The sequence below is a fragment of the Nannobrachium achirus genome (assembly GCF_963921795.1).
Source record: "Nannobrachium achirus genome assembly, chromosome: 16".
Lineage (NCBI taxonomy): Eukaryota > Metazoa > Chordata > Actinopteri > Myctophiformes > Myctophidae > Nannobrachium > Nannobrachium achirus.
The window spans coordinates 20,262,526-20,283,683 of NC_137823.1; the positions used below are offsets into that span (position 1 = coordinate 20,262,526).

General features: G+C 39.6%; 3 protein-coding genes across 3 annotated transcripts; all 3 read left to right on the top strand.

The window, feature by feature from the left end:
• Positions 1-209: 209 nt before the first annotated feature.
• Positions 210-3,090, top strand: LOC308300490 (C-C motif chemokine 4-like). The gene is made up of 3 exons (XM_080744337.1): positions 210-338; positions 841-952; positions 2,260-3,090. Exons 1-3 carry the CDS (start codon positions 260-262, stop codon positions 2,369-2,371), a joined length of 303 nt encoding a protein of 100 aa, XP_080600463.1. The 5' UTR covers positions 210-259; the 3' UTR covers positions 2,372-3,090.
• Positions 3,091-9,802: 6,712 nt separating this feature from the next.
• Positions 9,803-12,847, top strand: LOC308300384 (C-C motif chemokine 14-like). The gene is made up of 3 exons (XM_080744201.1): positions 9,803-9,955; positions 10,373-10,487; positions 11,833-12,847. The coding sequence occupies exons 1-3, from the start codon at positions 9,880-9,882 to the stop codon at positions 11,921-11,923; spliced, it is 282 nt and encodes a 93-aa protein (XP_080600327.1). The 5' UTR covers positions 9,803-9,879; the 3' UTR covers positions 11,924-12,847.
• A 3,847-nt stretch (positions 12,848-16,694) lies between these two features.
• LOC308300383 (regakine-1-like) lies at positions 16,695-20,850 on the top strand. Its single transcript, XM_080744200.1, has 3 exons — positions 16,695-16,804; positions 19,159-19,267; positions 20,433-20,850. Exons 1-3 carry the CDS (start codon positions 16,720-16,722, stop codon positions 20,521-20,523), a joined length of 285 nt encoding a protein of 94 aa, XP_080600326.1. The 5' UTR covers positions 16,695-16,719; the 3' UTR covers positions 20,524-20,850.
• The last annotated feature ends 308 nt before the right edge of the window (positions 20,851-21,158 follow it).

Here is a 21,158-nt window from a genome sequence, read left to right on the forward strand (position 1 = left end):
AGTTCAGTGCATTCAGGATGCACACAGAGTGTTGTTACCATAAGTGCATCATCACCAGCTCTCAGCTTTCTGTTCTCACCACAAACATCGACCGCTATTTGTTTCCTTGATTCTAGGTAGGCTACTCCCCGCCCCCCCAAACACACACAACCTACACTACTATGTAACCAGATAATATATAAGACAATATCTCACAATACAATATAGGCTACAGGGCGAGAGAGGGAGACTGCAGAGACAGACATACAGACAGACAACAATGATGAAGAAGATACCAGTTATTCTAGTGGTCTGCGTGCTGCTGTTCTCATCTCTGGATGTCCTGGCACAAACTCAGAGTAAGATCTTTTTTTGTTTTGTTTTTTGATTATCATTACTTTAAAAACCCATTTAGACCAGGAACGCATCCGTGTCCTTTTAACCACTTTTAACCATTATTTTATACTTTGGCTATTAAAAAATAGCAGATATACAAGCTCATAGCGCGGTACGAGTGCTGCGCTATGAGCTTGTAAATCCGCTATTTTTGAAAAATCATGAATATTTTTGAAAAATCTTTTGAATAGTGTAAAGTGAACATTCGTTCAAATCTTTCTTTCTCGGGGTCAAATACATATAATTTTGGGGGGTCTTTGAGATGAAAAAGTTTGAGAACCACTGAAATAGAAACATACGTTTTTCAAAAACCTTTAGAAGGATTTTGAAGATTTTTTTTGTAGAATCGGCCTCAGGTCTTAATCATGAAAGAGATTTGAAAGAGCGATTTTTTTTCATGACGATCAAAGTTGGTTGTTGTTAATTAATCCCCTGTTTGTCTCTGACTGTTTCTCCCTCTCCTAGGCGGCTTCGGTCCAGACGAGTGTTGCTTCAGCTTCTTCGCCAAACGCCTGCCCAAGGACAATGTGGTGGCCTTCAGGCGCACGGGAGCTCAGTGCGTCCAAGACGGCATTGTGTAAGTGTTACCTTCCATCAGTGGTTCTCAACCTTTCCATGCCGCGACCCCCAAAATAAAAATAATAATAATCTCTTAAAAATTATTTAACTGGGGGACCACCCCACCCTGACAAGCACTAAGAGTTGAGGCATTACATTTTGTATAACTATTCTATTGTGAAAATAGCAGATCTACATTCTATTGTGAAAATAGCAGATGTACATATGCTCACAACGCCTCGCGTCGCAAGGCATGTGTGCATGTGTGCATGTATTTTCACAATTTCTGCCTATGATATTTGACAATTTGTCCAATGTTTAATTTGTCATTTTAGAGTTATTAAAATGTCCATAAATTGTCACTTTAGAAATGTGCATGCCACCTATACACTCACACTTTATGTTGGTCTGTTGAGAGAGAAAACAATGTTGCACGTTAAGCTAATTATCATGGGAACCCCCCCCCCCCCCCCCAAAAAAAAAAGATTCTGAACCCCTCGGGGTCCCGACTCCGACCCACAGGTTGAGAACCACTGCCTTATATTAACTATTGCATTGTGTACCCAGTGGTGCAAAGTAACTAAGCACATTTACTCAAGTACTGTACTTTTTTGATTTTAGATTTTTTTTTACTTGAGTATTTCCAATTTCAAGTCATTTTATGTTCGGTTGCGCTCGGGTGTTGCGCTCTGAAAATAGCAGTTCTACAAGCTTGTGAGCTGATAGATCGGTTATTTTCAGCATGCAACCAAGTGTAAAATTACGACAAAATACAATGCATTTTATAGACAAAATTAACCGACTAAACGCTTATATTTTTTTTATCAATTTACTCACCCCATGGAGACTTGAGTTCAATAATATAGGCTATATTTTTTGTTTTTGTTGCATTCCTACCCAAATGCATTTGTGTCTCCATTCGGAATCAATGATTGTGATCCTGACTTGGTCGATTACACTCACTGATTGATCATTTTGAGTGGTTAGTGGACTATGAATACAATGTAAAAAGGAAACCACCTAATGGTACATTTATATACTGTAGTGCCTTCATCCAAGGCGCTTTACATTCACCCATTCACACACACATTCATACACCGACAATGGTGAAGGAAACCATGCAAGGCACCAACCTGCTCACCAGGAGCAACTAGGTGTTCAGAGTCTTGTTCAAGCCAAGGACTCTTCAACGAACTCTGGGGGAGCCCGGATTCGAACTGGGAACCCTTCGGGAACCCTCTGTGTTCTGTTGACGGTTTCTCTACCCGTGAGCCACGGCAACCTCCTAATTAATGAGCAACTTCTCTCTGCGTCTGTCTGTTCTAGGTTCACAATGAAGAACGGTGCCAAGATCTGCACTGACCGGACTCAGGACTGGGTCCAGAATGTCATCACCCACGTGGAGGCCAGAACGGCTCCTGAGAGTCCTGACCAATAAGCCAATCATAATAGAGGGTTTGGGGGGGATTCATTCATGCTAATATCTGGTACAAAAACAGTTACCTGACAGTTGGTTTTGTGACAATGGTTTGACATGAACATGCTTTGCTTTATGACAAATGGGTCACCCCCAGTTAAAGGGATAGTTCACCCCTAAAATGATTTGATTACTCACCCCGTGGAGACTTGAATTCATGGATATGCTTTTGTCACATTCTTAAGACAATCATTTGAGGAGACTCGTCGTGTCTCCATAAGGAACAAAGCAGACACTTTGTGTCTTCATAAGGAACCACTGTCACCAAATTATTGGCTTAGGAATGCGACAAAAGCTAAAGATTATCTATGAATTCAAGTCTCCATGGGTTGAGTAACCGATAGAGAAAAGTGTTTTCGGTGAACCCAACCCTTTAACTTGTGGTAATCTCCCAGGTTTTTATACTTTCTTTTGTTTTCTGCATCCAATAATGTGCTTTAAACAGCAAATTCAAAAGCAGAAAAAAATTGTGGGCATTTTGCATTATTGTGTGATCAGTGTTGTTTTGTGTGTGTGTGTGTGTGTGTGTGTGTGTGTGTGTGTGTGTGTGTGTGTGTGTGTGTGTGTGTGTGTGTGTGTGTGTGTGTGTGTGTGTGTGTGTGTGTGTGTGTGTGTGTTTTGCTGATTTATTTTCATCAGTTATTTAATGGAGCGCTGTAAACATATATTTTATCGATGAATCTGCTACAATAAAACAAGCATTTTGATTTCCTCAATCCATAGTTTGGCTGTGTTTGCATAGTAGCGCAAGTGAATATTCTCCATGGTTAAAAAAATAAATAAAAGGGGGAAAAAAAACCATCAATAATATATCCACAAGGATACTTTTTGGCCAATCTTCAGTGGTTCTTTGCAGTTGTTGAGATGGTATATAGCACCTCTGCTAAACAAAACACCTGTTCAGCTGTTGGTTCTTCAGTTTAGTTTAAGCACCACAAAAGGTGTAATAATAAGTACTATACTGCATAGATATACTGTACAAGCCAAAGAAAACGTTCATATAGCGCAATTCAGCATCATTTGTTTAGTGTGAGATACAGCAACACATTCAAAGGTCGATGATCAAACTGACCTCTTCTGTAACTCAGACATATTTCTGTCTTGTCATCAGTTTCAAAATGTAGTGAGAAAATTAGTTAGTTTCACTACTGGCTTGCAAAACAGACCATATTACCGGACGTCTTTAGTTTGCATCAATTTGATAGACTGACTGATCAGTTAATATACCCACTTTCACTACTTTTACTTACATTTCTCATTTAAAACAGACATATTTTTAACAATTAATTTTCATAACTTTTCCAAAGTATTTCACCCCATTTCCTTATTTGCTAATGGCAATCATACGGTGCAAAAATGAAGCTCTAATACAGTAGGCCTACATGTGTGCCATCAATGCACCAAAACAGACTCACGTGACAAAAAGAACAGATCTACACACTAACGACGTATCATGTTGCATCGTATCCTCAGCATGCAGATCTATTCTTTCCTGTATAGCCTACATCCTGTAGAAATTAGGCTGCATGCAGACAGCTCTTGCAGCACGGCACTCCATTTTAACAGCTTAACATGTTTTGGGATATGTATTTTATGAACAAAATCAATAGCCAAAAACATTGTACATCCAAACATTTTACAAAACATTTTGTTTCATTCCAAATCTTTTCAAGGCCAGGAAAACAGCTTTTCTAATTTCTAAATATTTCCAGGAATTGAATGACAGTGCATCGATCCTTTAACAATAACACTATAACCGATGTGATTTAAAATTCCTAGGGTGGTTTTTGTTTGCAGATAAACTCCCCTGAGTTGGTCTCAGTTCAAGGCCTCTCTGACCCTTAGGCCTGGGCCTGGTTGGCATACCCCTTCATGCAATCCAACTACACCTCAACGGCCAGCAGATGGCGTCTTTGCACATAGGGTTGAATGTTAATGTCAGTGTCTTTGGGTTAGAAGAGGACACTTCATTGAACTGTGTGCGTGCCTGCTTGTTTAAGTGTTGCCATTTGAATAAAGAATACAGTGGAATTAGAGTGTGGAGCTCTCAGAGATAGGATAGAGCGGATACAGAGAAATATAGTATAAATATAGTATAAGAACAGGAATAACAACAATAATGACTATATTAAATTTAAACATTACATGCAAGAGTCTTCAACAGGGGTCCAGGACCCCTGTGGGGTCCTCAGAGTTACTACAGGGGTCCTCCAAATCTCCAAAGACTACTTAAATCCTAGCGTCCATATTCTGAGAACTTTAGCCAAAAATCTAGCCGATCTACAAGCTCACAATGCCTTGCAGTGCTATTTTCGGCAAAGAGCTTGTTGTAAAGAAAACACTAAGTATAGACTAGAAAAAGTGAAAGTGCAGACTAAGTATACAGAGTGAAAATATTGACAGTTCAATTGGTACATCTAAAAACACAAATTGACATGAATCCAAAATACACTGATGATTGTGCTGTCAAACAATGAAACTATATGGAATCTATGAACATATAGTTCTCTCTCGACTAAGGCCTTGGCCTGAAAACGTTGACGACCCCTGCTTTACACTACAGTATCAAGCAGCCTGTGTAGCATAACTAAGAGGACATTATCTATGCACCATCTCAGCGCATTCAGGATGCACGCACACAGTGTTATGAAAGTAACAGCTCAGCTTTCTGTGCTCACCACAAACTCTGACCACAGTTTGTTTCCTTAATTCTAGGTACTCCCTCCCCCAAACTACACGTATTATCTGTCACTAAAACACACACACACACACACACACACACACACACACACACACACACACACACACACACACACACACACACACACACACACACACACACACACACACACACACACACACACACACACACACACACACACACACACACACACACACACACACACACACACACACACACACACTTAATGGCAGTTGCATAATACCGGGTGATGGACTGGGGGGGGGAGGGAGAGAGAGAGAGAGAGAGAGAGAGAGAGAGAGAGAGAGAGAGAGAGAGAGAGAGAGAGAGATTATATGGATACAAAAATCCCCCGCTTAAAAGCTATAATGGAAATTAAAACTCTGAATCTCAAGACTCGTACGTACATGCTCCAATCTTACTACTATTATGGTAGCATTTAGGGGACCAACTGTTAAAAGTACACAGATACATTTAGGCCAACGTGAAAACACAAAAACTCATCTATTAGCATAGACACATTGCACAGATATTGAGCATATTGATGTTTTTCATTTTGTCCCGTGGACTTCTGATTTAGTTGTTGTTGTTTTCCAGGCCAAGGACCCTTTAGCTGAGGAAGAGATGAAGCAGGGACCTCCACTACACACTGGATTCATGTTGAAATGTTCATTTTCAGAAATCATGTTAAAAAAAAAAATTTCAGATATTTAACGACTTAAACCCTCAATACTTTGTAAACATGACCTTTGGTTTGGTACTTGATCGGCCCTTTTTTCACCCCCTGTACACCATATAGGGGCCTACCTCTTTGCCGAAAATAGCCGATCTACAAGCTCACAGCGCAGCTGGTCTGTGACGCATTGCGAGCTTGTACAGATCTGCTATTTTCGGCTAACGTTGCCCATAGTGATGCGAGGGTTCTCTCAGGGTGCTCTCACTCACTCACTCAGATTCTTATCTGCTATCTCACAGTCTCACCCAGACACCATACTACACACCTTCTATAGTTACATCGCAGTCACATTTACAATGTAGGCATTTTAGCAGACGCTTCTTAACCAGAGGGACTTACAATAATGTGAGCATGCAGATCTATTTTTTACAATAGAACATTAGAATAGAATGTTAAAAAATGTAATGCCTCAACTCTTAGTACTTGTCATGGTGGGTTGGGGTTCCCCAGTTAAAGAAAACACCTGTATATTTGATCCTATACAGGATTTACACTACAGGATGCACTATTTGCATCATAAATAGCTTTACTGTAACAAAAACATAATACAAAAAAAATCTTAATAATACAATGCCAGGTGTGTCTTCTGAGCCTGAATACAACACACACTGCCAATAATACACACTAATCAATACAACACACTTTCGCAAATTGAAACACTAGATTTTATTTTAATCGGATGAATCTAGGGTTGCAATACCTCCCATAGGCAGCCAACACATAAAAACAGTTTTTTGCTATCTGATTGTAATAAACAACTTCAGATTCACCTATATTGGGGCTCTATGGAAAGCTCGGAGTATCCTCTTTCTATCTGCAAAGAGTTTCTTTCATAAAACTCCACCGTAGACATGTTATGAGCTACTTTCTGTCAAGAAATCCGAGCAGACATGGTTATTTTTTAAGTGTTGAACTTCGGAAGCGCTCGTCTTCTATAACGCAGCGTCCCGCTGCCTCCTGCATTATGCATTATGTGACATTTAGAACCAGCTGGTACACAGGACCGCTGAGTGACTTCCCACAAGCGCTCCCAAACTCCAGCACTTAGAAAAAATAATCACCTGAAGCCAATTTCTTGATAGAAAGTAGCTCCTAACATGTCTACAGTGGATCTTTATGAAACAAACACTTTGCAGATAGAAAGAGTAAATTCCAAGCTTTCCATACAGCCCCAATATTGGTGAGTTTGACGCCGTTTAATACAATCAGATAGCAAAAAACTGTTTTGATGCGTTGGCTGCCTATGGGAGGTATTGCAACCCTAGATTCATCAGATTAAAATAAAATCTAGTGTTGCAATTTGCGGCTACATTGAACCAAATAAAAGCCTTGCTGGCTGTTTTAACAGCAGTCCAAGGACCCCCTGGGTTCCTAAGGGGGTTCCAAATGTAAAAGAAAAAGAAAAGTGAGTGTCAGCTGTCAATATTTGATATATTTTGTCAATGCAGCGGCCGCCGGCCATGCAAAATGTTTATAATCCAATCATATAAACCATAACCAGCGTGGAAAAGTAAAAGTTCCGTCTCTTACCTTTGTTGTCTTCATCTTTGACCTCAAAGACATCAAAGTTCAGCAGTTTCACGGCATTTGATTGAAGACCCACTTAGATATAGCCTACTGTAGCTACTTACTGTAATACTCTTCTGCCTACACACATATTATGTCATGTCCTGTATGAGTGAATAGGGGAAAGGGATCAAAGCCACATGATTCCCTTGTTTGGCCTGGCAAGAAACTAAAGCAATATGATTATTGGCAGAATCGCAGAGAGTTTTGAATATTTGGCGGCCCTGTTTTCACTCTTCACTACATCAGAGGTTGTTGCAATTACCTGCTTTGCAATACTTCACCATATGCTCCACAATGACGAAATAAACCCATTAAATTTAACAACGTGCACGTACGCTCCATAATACAATTCCATTGGTGAAAGCTACCCGGAGAAGCAATGGCGGACACGGCCAAGCATCCAAATGCCCATATGCGTGTCTCAAAGAATAGTCTTTGTTTCAGTGCTCAATCTGTTCTAATGTAATAGGGATACAACATTGATTATTTAAAATGATTAAGCAGCAGTGGAGGGCAATAACAAAGTAGCCGACATTAACTTGAGTAGTAGGCTAGTAGTCTAAAAAGTGATTTGTTTTTGCTGCATGCTGCTGCATGCTTAATCAGAAAAGATTATATATTTTTTCATCTACAATGTGGTGCAGTGCTAGCAGTAGTGCAGTGAATGAGTAGATGTGTGAATGTGAAATGTAGCGTATGTGCAAATGTAGAAGCAAGAAGCAACCAAACAAAAATGTCCTGGTAGGAGAGAGAGACAGCATGCCTAGCCTACTCAGGGGAAGAGTGGAGTCAGGTGTGTCTCCTCCCATAGACAGGCTCTCTCCTCCCACACCGAAGCGACACGTCATGTAATTAGGACCAAATACAAACCAAACAGAGAAATAGAACAACATAGGCCAACTGTATATATAATAGCAATTTTAGTTTAAGAATTCTACGAGAAATTAGACCCATATCTGACTGCCTGTTGAAACAGACAAGTTATGCCAGTGTCATCTTTCTAAAGCTCTCTGTCTGCATGTTTCACCCTACACTGTTCCACTTTTCCATAATTAGGACCAGGGTTTCCGCTAGGCAATTTTGGGGCTGGCCACCTTGGCCAGCAGAATTATATTTCACCGGCCAAAGAATACATTTATCGGCCATAATATTACAATTAAAGTCACTTGCGTGTTTGCAGATACTCTATGTGGATTGTGCACCCAACTGATTATTACACCTTGTCATGTTAACGCTGCACTTCTTTCCACTTAATCACAGATGCAATCTGTTCCTGTTTTTATAGTTAGGCTACTTTTCATGATGGCACAAGGAAGGTTGACTTGCCTGCATCACCGACCATCACCCACTTAATCCATTGCTGTGACAGACAGCCACTGTGCTTGCTTGTATAATATCCAAAAATGTGTACTTTTACTTTTGGATGCCAATACGTTTATACTTTTACTCAAGTAAATTTAGAATTCCGTACTTCTACTTGTAACAGAGTATTTCTACACTGCAGTATTGAAACTTTAAGTAAAACATTTGAGTACTTTTTCCACCACTGGAAATACATTACCATAATGTTTATTTTCAGATGTGGAGGAAGTTAGACCTCGGAGGACAGTGAGAGGTCAAATCCAAAATTCACGGTGTAGAGGAAAAACATTTAAGGTGTTGCTCCATCTACTGTAAATCGGGGATGTCCATTCATTTGGTGATACTATACTGAGATCACCAGAATTCATGAAAATGCTTTTAGACCCAGTACGTATACTATGTAGGGTACTGCATGTAAATGTGCAATGTGGCCTTTTCTGCATCAGGCTGTGACAAAAAATACTAGACCATCCCATCTCTCTTCACCAAAAATAGCAGATCTACAAGCTCACAACGGGTCACGTTGTGACACATAGTGAGCTTGTAGATCGGCTATTTTTGGTGAACCTTTCCCCTGGAATATGCTGGGGTTCCAGTGGTTAAACATAAAGTATAAAGTCATTTTCAGTCAGTTCTGATGGAAATTGATATTTCTCTGTGACATATGAACAGTGTAATTCAGGGGTGCCATGGATGAAAAGGTTATTTACTGCAGTGCCTTGAGTCAAAAGAGTTTGAAATCCCAGTATACAATTAGCCTCGATATTTGATAAAGTGCACATGCATAAGCTCGGTGCATTCGGGATGCACACACCGCGTTAATAAGTGTATTAACACCTCTCAGCTTTCTGCTCTCAAAATAAACATTGACCACAGTTTGTTTCCTTAATTCTAGGTACAGCCACCCCCGTCCCCATCACCCGCACTCACTGATATGATTTAACCCCACCTACCGGTACACTAATATGTGCTAACCTCGCACATAATATATTCACATGCAAGGTTCATAAGAGGCACAAGGAGGGAGACTGCAGAGGAGACAGATCATTCGACTTGACACGCTTCAACCATAATCTGATAATCTTAGTGGTGATAACAGCGATGAGGATGAAGAACATACCAGTCATGGTGGCCTGCCTGCTGCTGTTCTCATCTCTGGATGTCCTGGCACTAGAGAGTAAGCGTATATATTTGTGTGATATAATGATTTATATATAATAATGATTTATAATGATATAATGATGACACACACACACACACACACACACACACACACATCAGTGGTAAAGTGGTACATCTAAAATGACAAATTAAACATTGGCCAAATTGTCAAATATTATAGAGGCTGAAATTGTGAAAATAGACGATTTACATGCTCACAACACACCTTGCGTTGGGCGTTGTGAGCATACATGTAGAGCTGATATTTTCACAATAGAACCGAGTTATTCAAAATGTAATGTCTCAACTCTTAATGCTCATCAGGGTGGGGGATTCCCAGTTAGAATATGATTATTTTGGGGATCGCGGCCTGAAAAGGTTGAGAACCACTGCATTACATCACTGTCTTTGTCTCTTCGCCTCTCTCTCCCAGCCAATGATGCCGGTCCAGCTGAGTGCTGTTTCTCGTATCGTGCAGCACGCCTGCCTAAAGACCGCGTGGTGACCTTCCAGCGCACACACCTTCACTGTGCTACAGACGGCGTTGTGTAAGTATTATGTTACTTTTTCATTTTTACGTTAACTGTATCTGGGAGGGACAGCACATAATCGATGAACACCACACATACAATGTTGTGTAAATATAGCCTACACTGGATTTCATCCGTAGTCCCCATTCAGAAAACAAGCAACGTTACAAAAAGAGCACATTACTTAAACCATTTAGGCCGGAGTCCGATTTGAAAAAAAAAAGCCTTAAAGACCTATGTCCGATTTGAAAACCCACTGTTTTTCTGGAAAACGATCAGCCTCTGTAGCAGCTAAAAACAAAATTCCAAAACTATTTGATAGCTTACACCTTTGGCTTTCATAGGAAAATCAGAAAAACTTAAATATCTTTTGAAAAATTACTGTACTACGTACACAAAAATGTGTTCCCGGCCTGAGGGGGTAATACACACAAATGTGTACCCGTAAGCGTACAAAGAGAAGAGAAAAATCAACACTAAAAAAGCCCTAGTTTTGACATAAAATACTAGAGACTCAACTAAAATATTTTAGCCTTTTTAAAAATGTTCACGTTTGATTAATATGTTAGCCTTTTTAAAAATGTTCATGTTTGATTGTCCATGTTCCATCCTTTCAGTTGGACCTTCAAATATGCAAAAGATGGACTCTCTCTTAGTGGGTAGATTGTTCTAATTTAAAGGCTGTGCGTGTGTTTAGACTGCACCTCACCTCGGTCCTTGTACAGATGCCCGTGTCGGGCTTCTGTTTCAGGCATAAACCATGTAAAGGCATGTGTCTTTTATACATGGCACATGCCTGAGCTTCCAGTTATTGAAGGTAAATTATATATAATATATATATAGGATTGTATTGTACAAATAATACGTAAACATTGAACACATTCTACAAATGCAGTTCACATATAGATATAGATTCAGAAGAGTGTTTGTTTTCACACAAGGGTCAAAAAGATACCAAGATGTCAATATGCTCGCCCCAGGCAGACTGCTAGACCCACGGTGCGGAACGCTCGCCCAGAACACTCGCACCGCATGGCGTGGAGAGCCACTGTGCTAATAGTGGACTCCCAATGTGCCATAGTGTCATAGTAAATCAGTGAACATACTAATTGTAATGTTATGATTGGGTCTTAAGACCAAAATAAAGAAATTTAATGTTTGTAAAAACAAAATGTATCAGGTGTTATGATCAAAGTAATAGAATTTTAATGTTATGTAAAAACGTAATCGATTTGCCACGGACCAAGGCCAAGTCTTGCCACAGTCTTATGCAAATGGGACCATTGGAATGCATTTAGTCTGGAAGCTGATGGCAACTGATTTACTGATGTGAAAATCTTCTCTCTATGTGTGTCTGTTCCAGGTTCACCATGAAGAATGGTGTCAAGTTCTGCACTGACCCATCTCAGGACTGGGTCCAGAATCTCATCAGATACGTGGAGTCCAAACCGTAACACCCACCTGGTACAAGAAAGCTCAACCAGTTGGTTTTGTGACAATGCTTTGAGATGAACAGCAAGCTTTGCTCTTTTACAAATGGAACAGGTCATCCATTTAAACGGCAGAACCATCCAATTTCAACATTTAACTATGCCATTAATATTAATTCCTTTGAGTTGTTGTTGGAAATAAGAAAAAAGTCCCCCCCACCCCTTCTGTGTTGCCTAGAACTGGAGGATTGATTTGGAGGTTGATATAGTTCAATATTGAAAATGGGTGGTTCTCCCCCTTAACTTGTGGTGACGTTAAAGGACAACTTTAGTTTTTTACAACAAGGGTTCATATTTTAGATTGTATAAAACAATAGAACGAAGCAAATTAAAACATTATAACACTCACTTTTTCTTTTCTCTAATTACAATCTAAAATATGAACCCTTGTTGTTAATCCACCAGATATAATGCAATAATCCATATATAATGCAAAATAGTGCAAATGCAAAAATAGTGTAAACAAGTGCAAAAAAGCATTGCAGATGCCCTAGCACCCCAAATCCCAAATGATAACTGACTGCGGAAACTTCCCACTGGACTTCAAGCAACTCTGACTTCAGAAGGTTGACATTTCTCTATTATAAATCCTTGTTTTGAGTGGTCTCTCTGAAATATTTTGATATTCACGAGCTGTATGCCATAAAAAAATCTAATTCTTAACAAAAAAAGTTTTGGATTAATTCACTGCATGTGCCATGTATCTAGAACATATGAAAGTTTGGAGAGTTTCGAGATTGATCTGTGTATATATATGAATCTAAGAAGAAGAATGAATATAAGATTAATCATTAGTCATTTCTTCTAAAATGTTTTCAGTTTTGTTGTCATTACATGTATTAGTGCAGATGTTTTATGTACTCTTGATCAATTTTCTTCAGCAATAAAACAAGCATATTGTGATAACAATAAAACAAGCACATTTGGTTACTTAATTAATCCCCACATTGGTTGTGTATGCATAGTAGCCTAGTTATGAAGCAAAAATTCTGCAATCAATTCTGCAATGTAGAAGTACTCTGTTACAAGTAAAAGAGAGGAATTCAAAATGTACTTGAGTAAAAGTACAAAAGTATTGGCATAAAAATGTACTTAAAGTACAGTACCAAAAGTAAAAGTACTCATTATGCAGAATGTCCCAAGTTTTCAATGTATAAAACTCTTTTTAAAATAGCAGATCTACAAGCTCACATTTTCAAATGGACGAAATGTGTATAGGGCTGAAGTGGTTAATGTATGTTTTGTAATAATAATCTAAATCTACATAGTAACTAAAATGCATGTAGTGGAGTAAAAGAACAATATTTGGATAAGATGTAGGCGTCGTGGAGTAGAAGTAAAAGTTTAGTAAAGTACAAATACCTCAAATTGTGCTTAAGTACAGTACTTAAATACATGTACCATACTTAGTTACTTTATACCACTGCAAATAAACCTTACATGGACATAATATGAGGCACAAGAACGCACACACTGTAAATAGAGTGTGGAGATAACAGAGATAGCAGGGTACAGGATGGGAAATATGTAATATTTTTTGTTTCTTCCTGTCTAGGTAATCTCCCACTAATAATGTTCCAGTAAGACTCACACGCAACAGCATTACGTGGTTACCTAATATTTTCTTCAACAGGACTGTTAACCAATAGTCAAACCTGACACACACTATATGTAATGGGTAATAATAATACATCATGTTTTGACACATAAATGTATTAGGTTTTGTTGATTTGACATAAGTATAGTTTTATAGGTTGTTGTACACCGAAGGCAAGCTCAATGGCCTTGTGGTTAGAGTGTCCGCCCCGAGACTGGGATGTCGGGGTTTGATCCCCGGCGGGGTCATACCAAAGACTCTGATCAATGGGACCCAGTGCTGCTCCTGCTTGGCACTCATCATCAAGGGGGTTGGATTGGGGGATAAGTCCCTGTGACATACTAGTGTCCAGGAGGTGTACTTGCCTCATGCTACACGCTACAGAGGCAGGCTCCTGCACTATGGGCCTGACGGCTCGGCAGAGATAGATATGATTTGTGCTGACAGTGTGTGAGAATGGGGTAAATGTGAAACTCAGCATATTATGAAAATTGGTATCCTAATGACGTCACTCTCAGCATGGTTTTACTGGAAAGTATTTCACCACAAGAACCCCAGCATCTCTATTCTGGGCGTGTCATAAAACAGTAGGTGAAATATACAGCAAAAACAGCTGATCTACAGTACTGATAGTAGCTGATGTCCGCTAGGCAATATCCGGAACCGGCAAAAAAGGCTCTGACATCACGTACGCCACATGAGTCAACACAGACTTCGGCACACGCGTTCCCCGCCGTGTCAGAGGCACAATCAGATACAGAGATCTCCATAATGGGCATAAAGGGACACAGACATACAGATACAGAGATCTCCATAATGGGCATAAAGGGACACAGACATACAGATACAGAGATCTCCATAATGGGCATAAAGGGACACAGACATACAGATACAGAGATCTCCATAATGGGCATAAAGGGACACAGACAGACAGATACAGAGATCTCCATATACAGGCATAAAAGGGACACAGAGATCTCCATATGTGGGCATAAAATGGACGCAGACAGACAGATACAGATATCTCCATATATGGGCATTAATGGACACAGGCAAACAGATGGTCAAAACGGTATAAAACAGGTATAATGGGACCGTTCGTCCCACCGGCCTCAAATTCGGGACACATGTTCCCTGCCGCAGCGGGGAGTGCAGTGCCTGGCCTCGACCCGACCCGATATGTCGTTTTCCGGAACCAGCGCGAAAGGTTCCGAATCTCCATATGTGGAGCTGATGTCTGACATCAGGGTTTTCCGGAAACGGCACTGTGTCTGTAACACAGTCAGAGGCACAAACAAATACAGAGATCTCCATAATGGTAGGGACACAGACAGACAGATACAGAGATCTCCATATACGGGCATAATGGGACACAGACAGACAGTTACAGAGATCTCCATATACGGGCATAAAATGGACGCAGACAGACAGATACAGATATCTCCATATATGGGCATAAATGGACACAGGCAAACAGATGGTCAAAACGGGTCCTATGACAACAGGTATATTGAGGTTTGCATTAAAGGGCGGGGCATTCATTCCCTATTTACGTCGTTCCCGAGTTGGCCAGGTCGCCGACTAGACGCTCGGCCGCCCGAACGGCAGCCGAGCTTTTAGTTATAATTAAAGTCAAATGCGTGTTTGCAGATACTATATGATGTGCATTGTGCACCCAACGGATAATTACACCTTGTTACTTTAGCGCTGCACTTCTTTCCACTGCAATCTGTTTTTATAGGCTTCTTGTCATGATGGCACAAGGAAAGTTGACTTCCATAGACCTTATTCACACCGCGGCCATCTTTGATCACATGACCACATGAGGTGGCAGCCTGCATTAGATCCATTAAACAATGGAGCGATGGTCCCAAAATATGAGTTCTGTACAACCAATTTCTTTTGACCAAATCGAAAAATGGGCAGATGAAAACATCAACATCGCCAAAAAGGATGAAATAGATGGGTACATCCACAATATTCATGGCAGTTAGATTACAATGTTACTCTGTACAAAGACTTGCTACAGTATCTGTGCAGACTAGTGCTTGCTCTGCCATCATATTAACTTACTGTATCGTGATTTTTGCATATTAATCAGGAACAATCTAACAACAAATAGTTAATATGATGGTGGAGCAAACTTGTACTTGTACTTGCCCTGTACTTCTACTTGTAACAGAGTATTTCTACATTGCAGTATTGAAACTTTAAGTAAAACATTTGAGTACTTTTTCCACCACTGCAAATACCTTATCATAATGTTTATTTTCAGATGTGGAGGAAGTCAGATTAGACCTCTGAGGACAGTGAGAGGTCAAATCCAAAATTCACAGTGTAGAGGAAAAACACGAGGTGTTGTTTCCATCTACTGTAAATCGGGGATGTCCATTCATTTGGTGAAACTATACTGAGATCACCAGAATTCATGAAAATGCTTTTAGACCCAGTACGTATACTATGTAGGGTACTGCATGTAAATGTGCAATGTGGCCTCTATTGTGAATGTTTTTCTCTCAGACTGTGAAAAAAAAAATACTGGACCATCCCATCTCTCTTCACCAAAAATAGCAAATCTACAAGCTCACAGCAGGTCACGTTGTGACCCGTTGTGAGCCTGTAGATCGGCTATTTTTGGTGAACCTTCCCCCAGAATATGCTGCTGGGGGTTCAAGTGGTTAAACATCAAGTATAAAGTTATTTTTATTCAGTTCTGATGGAAACGGATATTTCTCTGTGACATATGAACAGTGTAATTCAGGGGTGCCGTGGAGGAAAAGGTTATTTACTGGGGTCCCTTGAGTAAAAAAGGTTTGAAAACCCAGTAGGCCTATACAGTATACAAGTAGCCTCGATATTTGATTAAGGCTATGCATCAGCTCAGTGCTTTCGGGATGGGCGTTAATAAGTGTATTAACACCTCTCAGCTTTCTGCTCTCAAAATAAACATTGACCACAGTTAGTTTCCTTCATTCTAGGTACAGCCACCCCGACCCCACCACCCACACCCACTGACATGATTTAACCCCACCTACACTAATAAGTGCTAACCTCGCACATAATATATTCACATGCAAGGTGCATAAGAGACACGGGAGACTGCAGAGGAGACAGATCATTCGACTTGACACGCTTCAAGCATAATCTGATAATCTTAGTGGTGATGACAGCGATGAGGATGAAGAACATACCAGTCATGGTGGCCTGCCTGCTGCTGTTCTCATCTCTGGATGTTCTGGCAGAAGAGAGTAAGTGTATTTGCTCGTCTGTCCTGGTTAATTGGCATGATTAATCAAGCTATTTTTTATTATTTTTTTATTACCGGAGAGAAAAGAGCAGGTAAAAAATAATATTAATGCGTTGATTGATATTCGAAATCAATACAAATGTGTACCCACAAAAAAAGGCAAAAAATAAATAAATATGGATGATATTTTTTTATAATAATTATTATTATTATTATTTTTACTTTTTTATGCTTTTATCCCTAGAGATAAGTTGCGTTTCCATAAAGCCTGTTAATGCGCATTAAGCGTTTTGCGCAAAAAACTTTTTATGGAAACACTTCAAAATTCGAATAAACTTTCATTATCCGCAAACACTTACCCGCTTGGAGGAAGTGGATTTTGAGGCTTTATCGAATAAACTAAATGCGCATTAGTGAATGGAAACGGCTCAGCCAATAAATGCAAATAAATAATGACGTTCTGGTCCATCGTCCTCCAAGTTAACACTTTCCCCTGCTGCTTTAGGTCCATTGTATTAGCATTAGCCCACAAAACAAACCGTCTGAACTCTGTGTCGAAATTCCTCCCGTTTTCACAATGTGCCAGCTCAGCTGTAGCTCTTTACAGACTGTTGTGCAAAGACAACCTCTGACAGAACTTAAAACGAAGATTTGTTCAAGCTAAACTTATAACAAACGGTCTCAGTATCACGTTCAGTCTCTGTTTATGTGCTGTTTGTTTGTGTCGCTCTTCTGCGACCTGCCGTTTCCCAAGGACCCTAAGCACAACGGTGGGGCAAGGAGGTAGGGAGCGCTACACTAATTCGAATGACACCCGCAAATGGAAACACGAAACAGGCTAAATTCCCTTTGTCTTAATGCGCATTTCTGATAATTCGCTTCCTATTTTTGAATACGTTTATGGAAACACAACTATAGACAGTAGGCTGACAGGTATTGGAGAAAGATGGGGATTGACAAAGGCTGTCAGGATCAGGACTTGAACCTGCAACACACTGTCAGGCTACACTGAGTCTAGGTGCCTAGACGGCTGCGCCAGTGGGCCAGACCATTTTTAAATTACCGGTACTATTAATTAATTTTATAGTAACTCTATAAACTCAAATAACAACGGGTTTGCGATGTCCCATTTATCTCAGCCAGCAGAGTGGCTGCATGCAGCCCTCCTTGCCTCATCTTAAAAACCCTGACCAGGCACCCAGCACCCACCACCAGGCACGTGCACACATAGACATCAAAGGGGACTTGAGCCTCTGCCATTTTATCCGTCTGTGCCCTCTCCAGACCATGAATGCAGTTTTTACTATGGTGAAAGAAATGCAAATGCCCTCTTTCCATGCCATAGACTGAAGGCAGTATTCAAGAGAATTGCCATGTCCAAACTCTCCTGAACTTGAATGCAGCATCTTATGTAGAAAGAATTGCCCTCCCTGTGTAGAAATCCATGCCATACGCCCATCTTCAGTATTGGCTTGATTATGCTTAGTTCAGTGGAAAATAGCCAAACTCCAAGCTGCCAACCATCATTGTTGTTGAAATTAGTTTTTCTTTTTTTATTCCACTAATCTGGCCTGTGTGTTTCTGTGTCCATTGGTGGAAAAAGTACAAGATCTTTTTTACTTAAGTAAAAGTCGGATTCTGCCAATGCATTTCAATGGGAATGGAGCGGTTTGCTGCCATTTGCGGAATTCTGCAAAGAAACGCTCCACTCCCATTGAAATGCATTGGCAGAACCCGTCCTCGTATACGGAATGTCCCAATTCAAGTTTCCAAAATCTTTTGGAAACAGCAGATCTACAAGCTCACTACGAGCTTGTGGATTGGACGAAATGTATATAGGGCTGAAGTTGTTACTGTATGTTTTGTAATAATAATCACATGTAGTGGAGTAAAAGTATAATATTTACCTCTGAACAGATAATTACCAAGCAACGCCTTTACTACAGATTCTCTGTGAAAAGGTTTTATTAGTGGAGTGGAGTAAAAGAAAAAGTATTGGACAAAACACAAATACTTCAAAATGTTAGTTAAGTAGCCTAGAGTACTTGAGTAATGTATTTATTTATTTCAAGGCACAAGGAGTATGCAAATACAAAATACATATTGAAAACAGTAGAAAAGAAATTAGAAAAAGAGAATAAGAAAGGTTTAAAACTAATGCTAGGGTAGACCTACTCTATTGTGGACCGACAAGTCATACATGATCACAACTCTTCAACCACTGTTTCAATTGACCTTTAAAAGCTGAGAAAGTGGGGATCTCCCTTAGTGTGACAGGAACTCGTTCCAGTATTGACAAACCTTAATGGACAGGAAATTTTGACTGTGTCTGTGTCTCTTTTTCTTCTCTCCCAGGTGGCGGTCCAGAAGTGTGCTGCTTCGTGTATCGCACAGCACGCCTGCCTAAGGTCGGCGTGGTGTCCTTCCAGCGCACACACCTTAAATGTACTACGGACGGCGTTGTGTGAGTGTCACGATTATTTCATTCATACATTCATATCTGGGAGGGACAGCATTGATGAACACCACACATACAATGTTGTGTAAATATAGCCTACCTCAAAATCCGTAGTCCCCATTGAGAAAACAAGCAACGTTACAAAAAGCGCACATAAATATTACATAAAAGGGTACAAACAGAAGAAAAAATACCTATAGTTTTGACATAAAATACTAGAAACTCAGGAAAACTCAAATATTTTAGCCTTTTTAAAAAGAAATCACGTTTAATTGTCCATGTTCCATCCTTTTAGTTGAACCTTAAAATATGTATAAGATGGACACTCTCTTAGTGGGAAGATTGTTCCAAATTGCAAAAAGGCTGTGCGTTTAGACTGCACCTCACCTCAGCCCTTGTACTGATGCGCTTCTGTTTCAGGCATAAACCATGTCAAGTTTTATACACGGCACATGCCTGAGCTTCCAGTTATCGAAGGTATATATATATTGGACTCCCATGTGCCATAGTGTCATAGTAAATCAGTGAACATAATAATTATAATGATATAATAATAATAATAATGTAAAGGTGCCACGTTAACAGCATTTTTTAATAACATATAGATATACGGTATATAGACAATAACAACAACAACAAAAAAGATTAATCAAAGAAACATGGCCCCCTCACGTATTAGGAGTATGGGTCACCAGAACCAAGGACGGGTGTTTTTGATGAATCTAACATGATTAAAATTGAGTTTGAAGTTACAATTGGTTTATATAGGATGGGGGTGTGTCTGATCTTTAACGGCTCTTTTCTCAAAATGTGTTTTACTCCTAAAGAAATCTCCAATTCAGTTGCACCCACATACACCAAACCTTCCAGTTATATTCATACCTATGTCCTTAACATGTTTACAGAAGGGTTTGTGGATATATCATTCATAGCCTGATTTACACCCCATTTTATTCATAAAAACAGGTCAAATTTAGTTGTTTATGCAAAATGTAAAAATGTAACGTTAATGTAAAAACTAAATCTATCATTTGCCACGGACAAGGCCAAGTCTTGCCACAGTCTTACCCCTGAACAATGCAAATGGGACCATTAGAATGCATTTAGTCTGGAAGCTGATGCCAACTGATTTACTGATGTGATGAAAATCTTCTCTCTGTGTCTGTTCCAGGTTCACCATGAAGAGTGGTCAGAAGTTCTGCACTGACCCATCTCAGGCCTGGGTCCAGAATCTCATCACGCATGTGGAGTCCACAAAATAGTAATACCCACCTGTTACAAGAAAGCTCAACCAGTTGGTTTTGTGACAATACTTTGAGATGAACATCAAGCTTTGCTTTTTCTTTTTACAAATGGAACATTTGTGGACTTTTGATATTCATGAGCTGAATGAATGAATGCCATAAAACATTATAAATCTTAACAATAAAGGATTGGAAATACCACTGCAAGTGCAATGTATCTGGAACATTATATGAAAGTAAAGAAGGAAAAAAATAAGAAAAAAAATCGAGATTTATCTGTGTATATAATTTATATGAATAATAGGTAACTATATGAATCATTGGTCTTCTAAAATGTTTTCAGTTTTGTTGTCATCAACTGTATTAGTGCAGATGTTTTATGTACTCTTGATCAATTTCCTTCAGCAATAAAACAAGCATATTGTGATAACAATAAAACAAGCATGTTTGGTTACTTAATTAATCCCCACATTGGCTGTGTATGCATAGTAGCCTATGAGTCAAGTCAAATTAAGTTATGAAGCAAAAAATAAAAATAAAAATAAAAAATAAAACATTCGACAAAGTACAGTAAAGACCATAGCAGATAGTTATAAACACTGACATAAACATCAAGACACACACTCTCTTAGGCACAATAACCAGTGGTGGAA

What these genes read in the sequence shown, in the direction of transcription:
- LOC308300383 (XM_080744200.1), top strand. Translation starts at nt 16,720, where the DNA reads ATGACAGCGATGAGGATGAAGAACATACCAGTCATGGTGGCCTGCCTG. An exon ending in GGATGTTCTGGCAGAAGAGA is followed by an intron (nt 16,805 to 19,158) that starts GTAAGTGTATTT and finishes CTTCTCTCCCAG; the next exon opens with GTGGCGGTCCAGAAGTGTGC. An exon ending in TGTACTACGGACGGCGTTGT is followed by an intron (nt 19,268 to 20,432) that starts GTGAGTGTCACG and finishes TGTCTGTTCCAG; the next exon opens with GTTCACCATGAAGAGTGGTC.
- LOC308300384 (XM_080744201.1), top strand. Translation starts at nt 9,880, where the DNA reads ATGAGGATGAAGAACATACCAGTCATGGTGGCCTGCCTGCTGCTGTTC. An exon ending in GGATGTCCTGGCACTAGAGA is followed by an intron (nt 9,956 to 10,372) that starts GTAAGCGTATAT and finishes TCTCTCTCCCAG; the next exon opens with CCAATGATGCCGGTCCAGCT. An exon ending in TGTGCTACAGACGGCGTTGT is followed by an intron (nt 10,488 to 11,832) that starts GTAAGTATTATG and finishes TGTCTGTTCCAG; the next exon opens with GTTCACCATGAAGAATGGTG.
- LOC308300490 (XM_080744337.1), top strand. Translation starts at nt 260, where the DNA reads ATGATGAAGAAGATACCAGTTATTCTAGTGGTCTGCGTGCTGCTGTTC. An exon ending in TGTCCTGGCACAAACTCAGA is followed by an intron (nt 339 to 840) that starts GTAAGATCTTTT and finishes TCCCTCTCCTAG; the next exon opens with GCGGCTTCGGTCCAGACGAG. An exon ending in TGCGTCCAAGACGGCATTGT is followed by an intron (nt 953 to 2,259) that starts GTAAGTGTTACC and finishes TGTCTGTTCTAG; the next exon opens with GTTCACAATGAAGAACGGTG.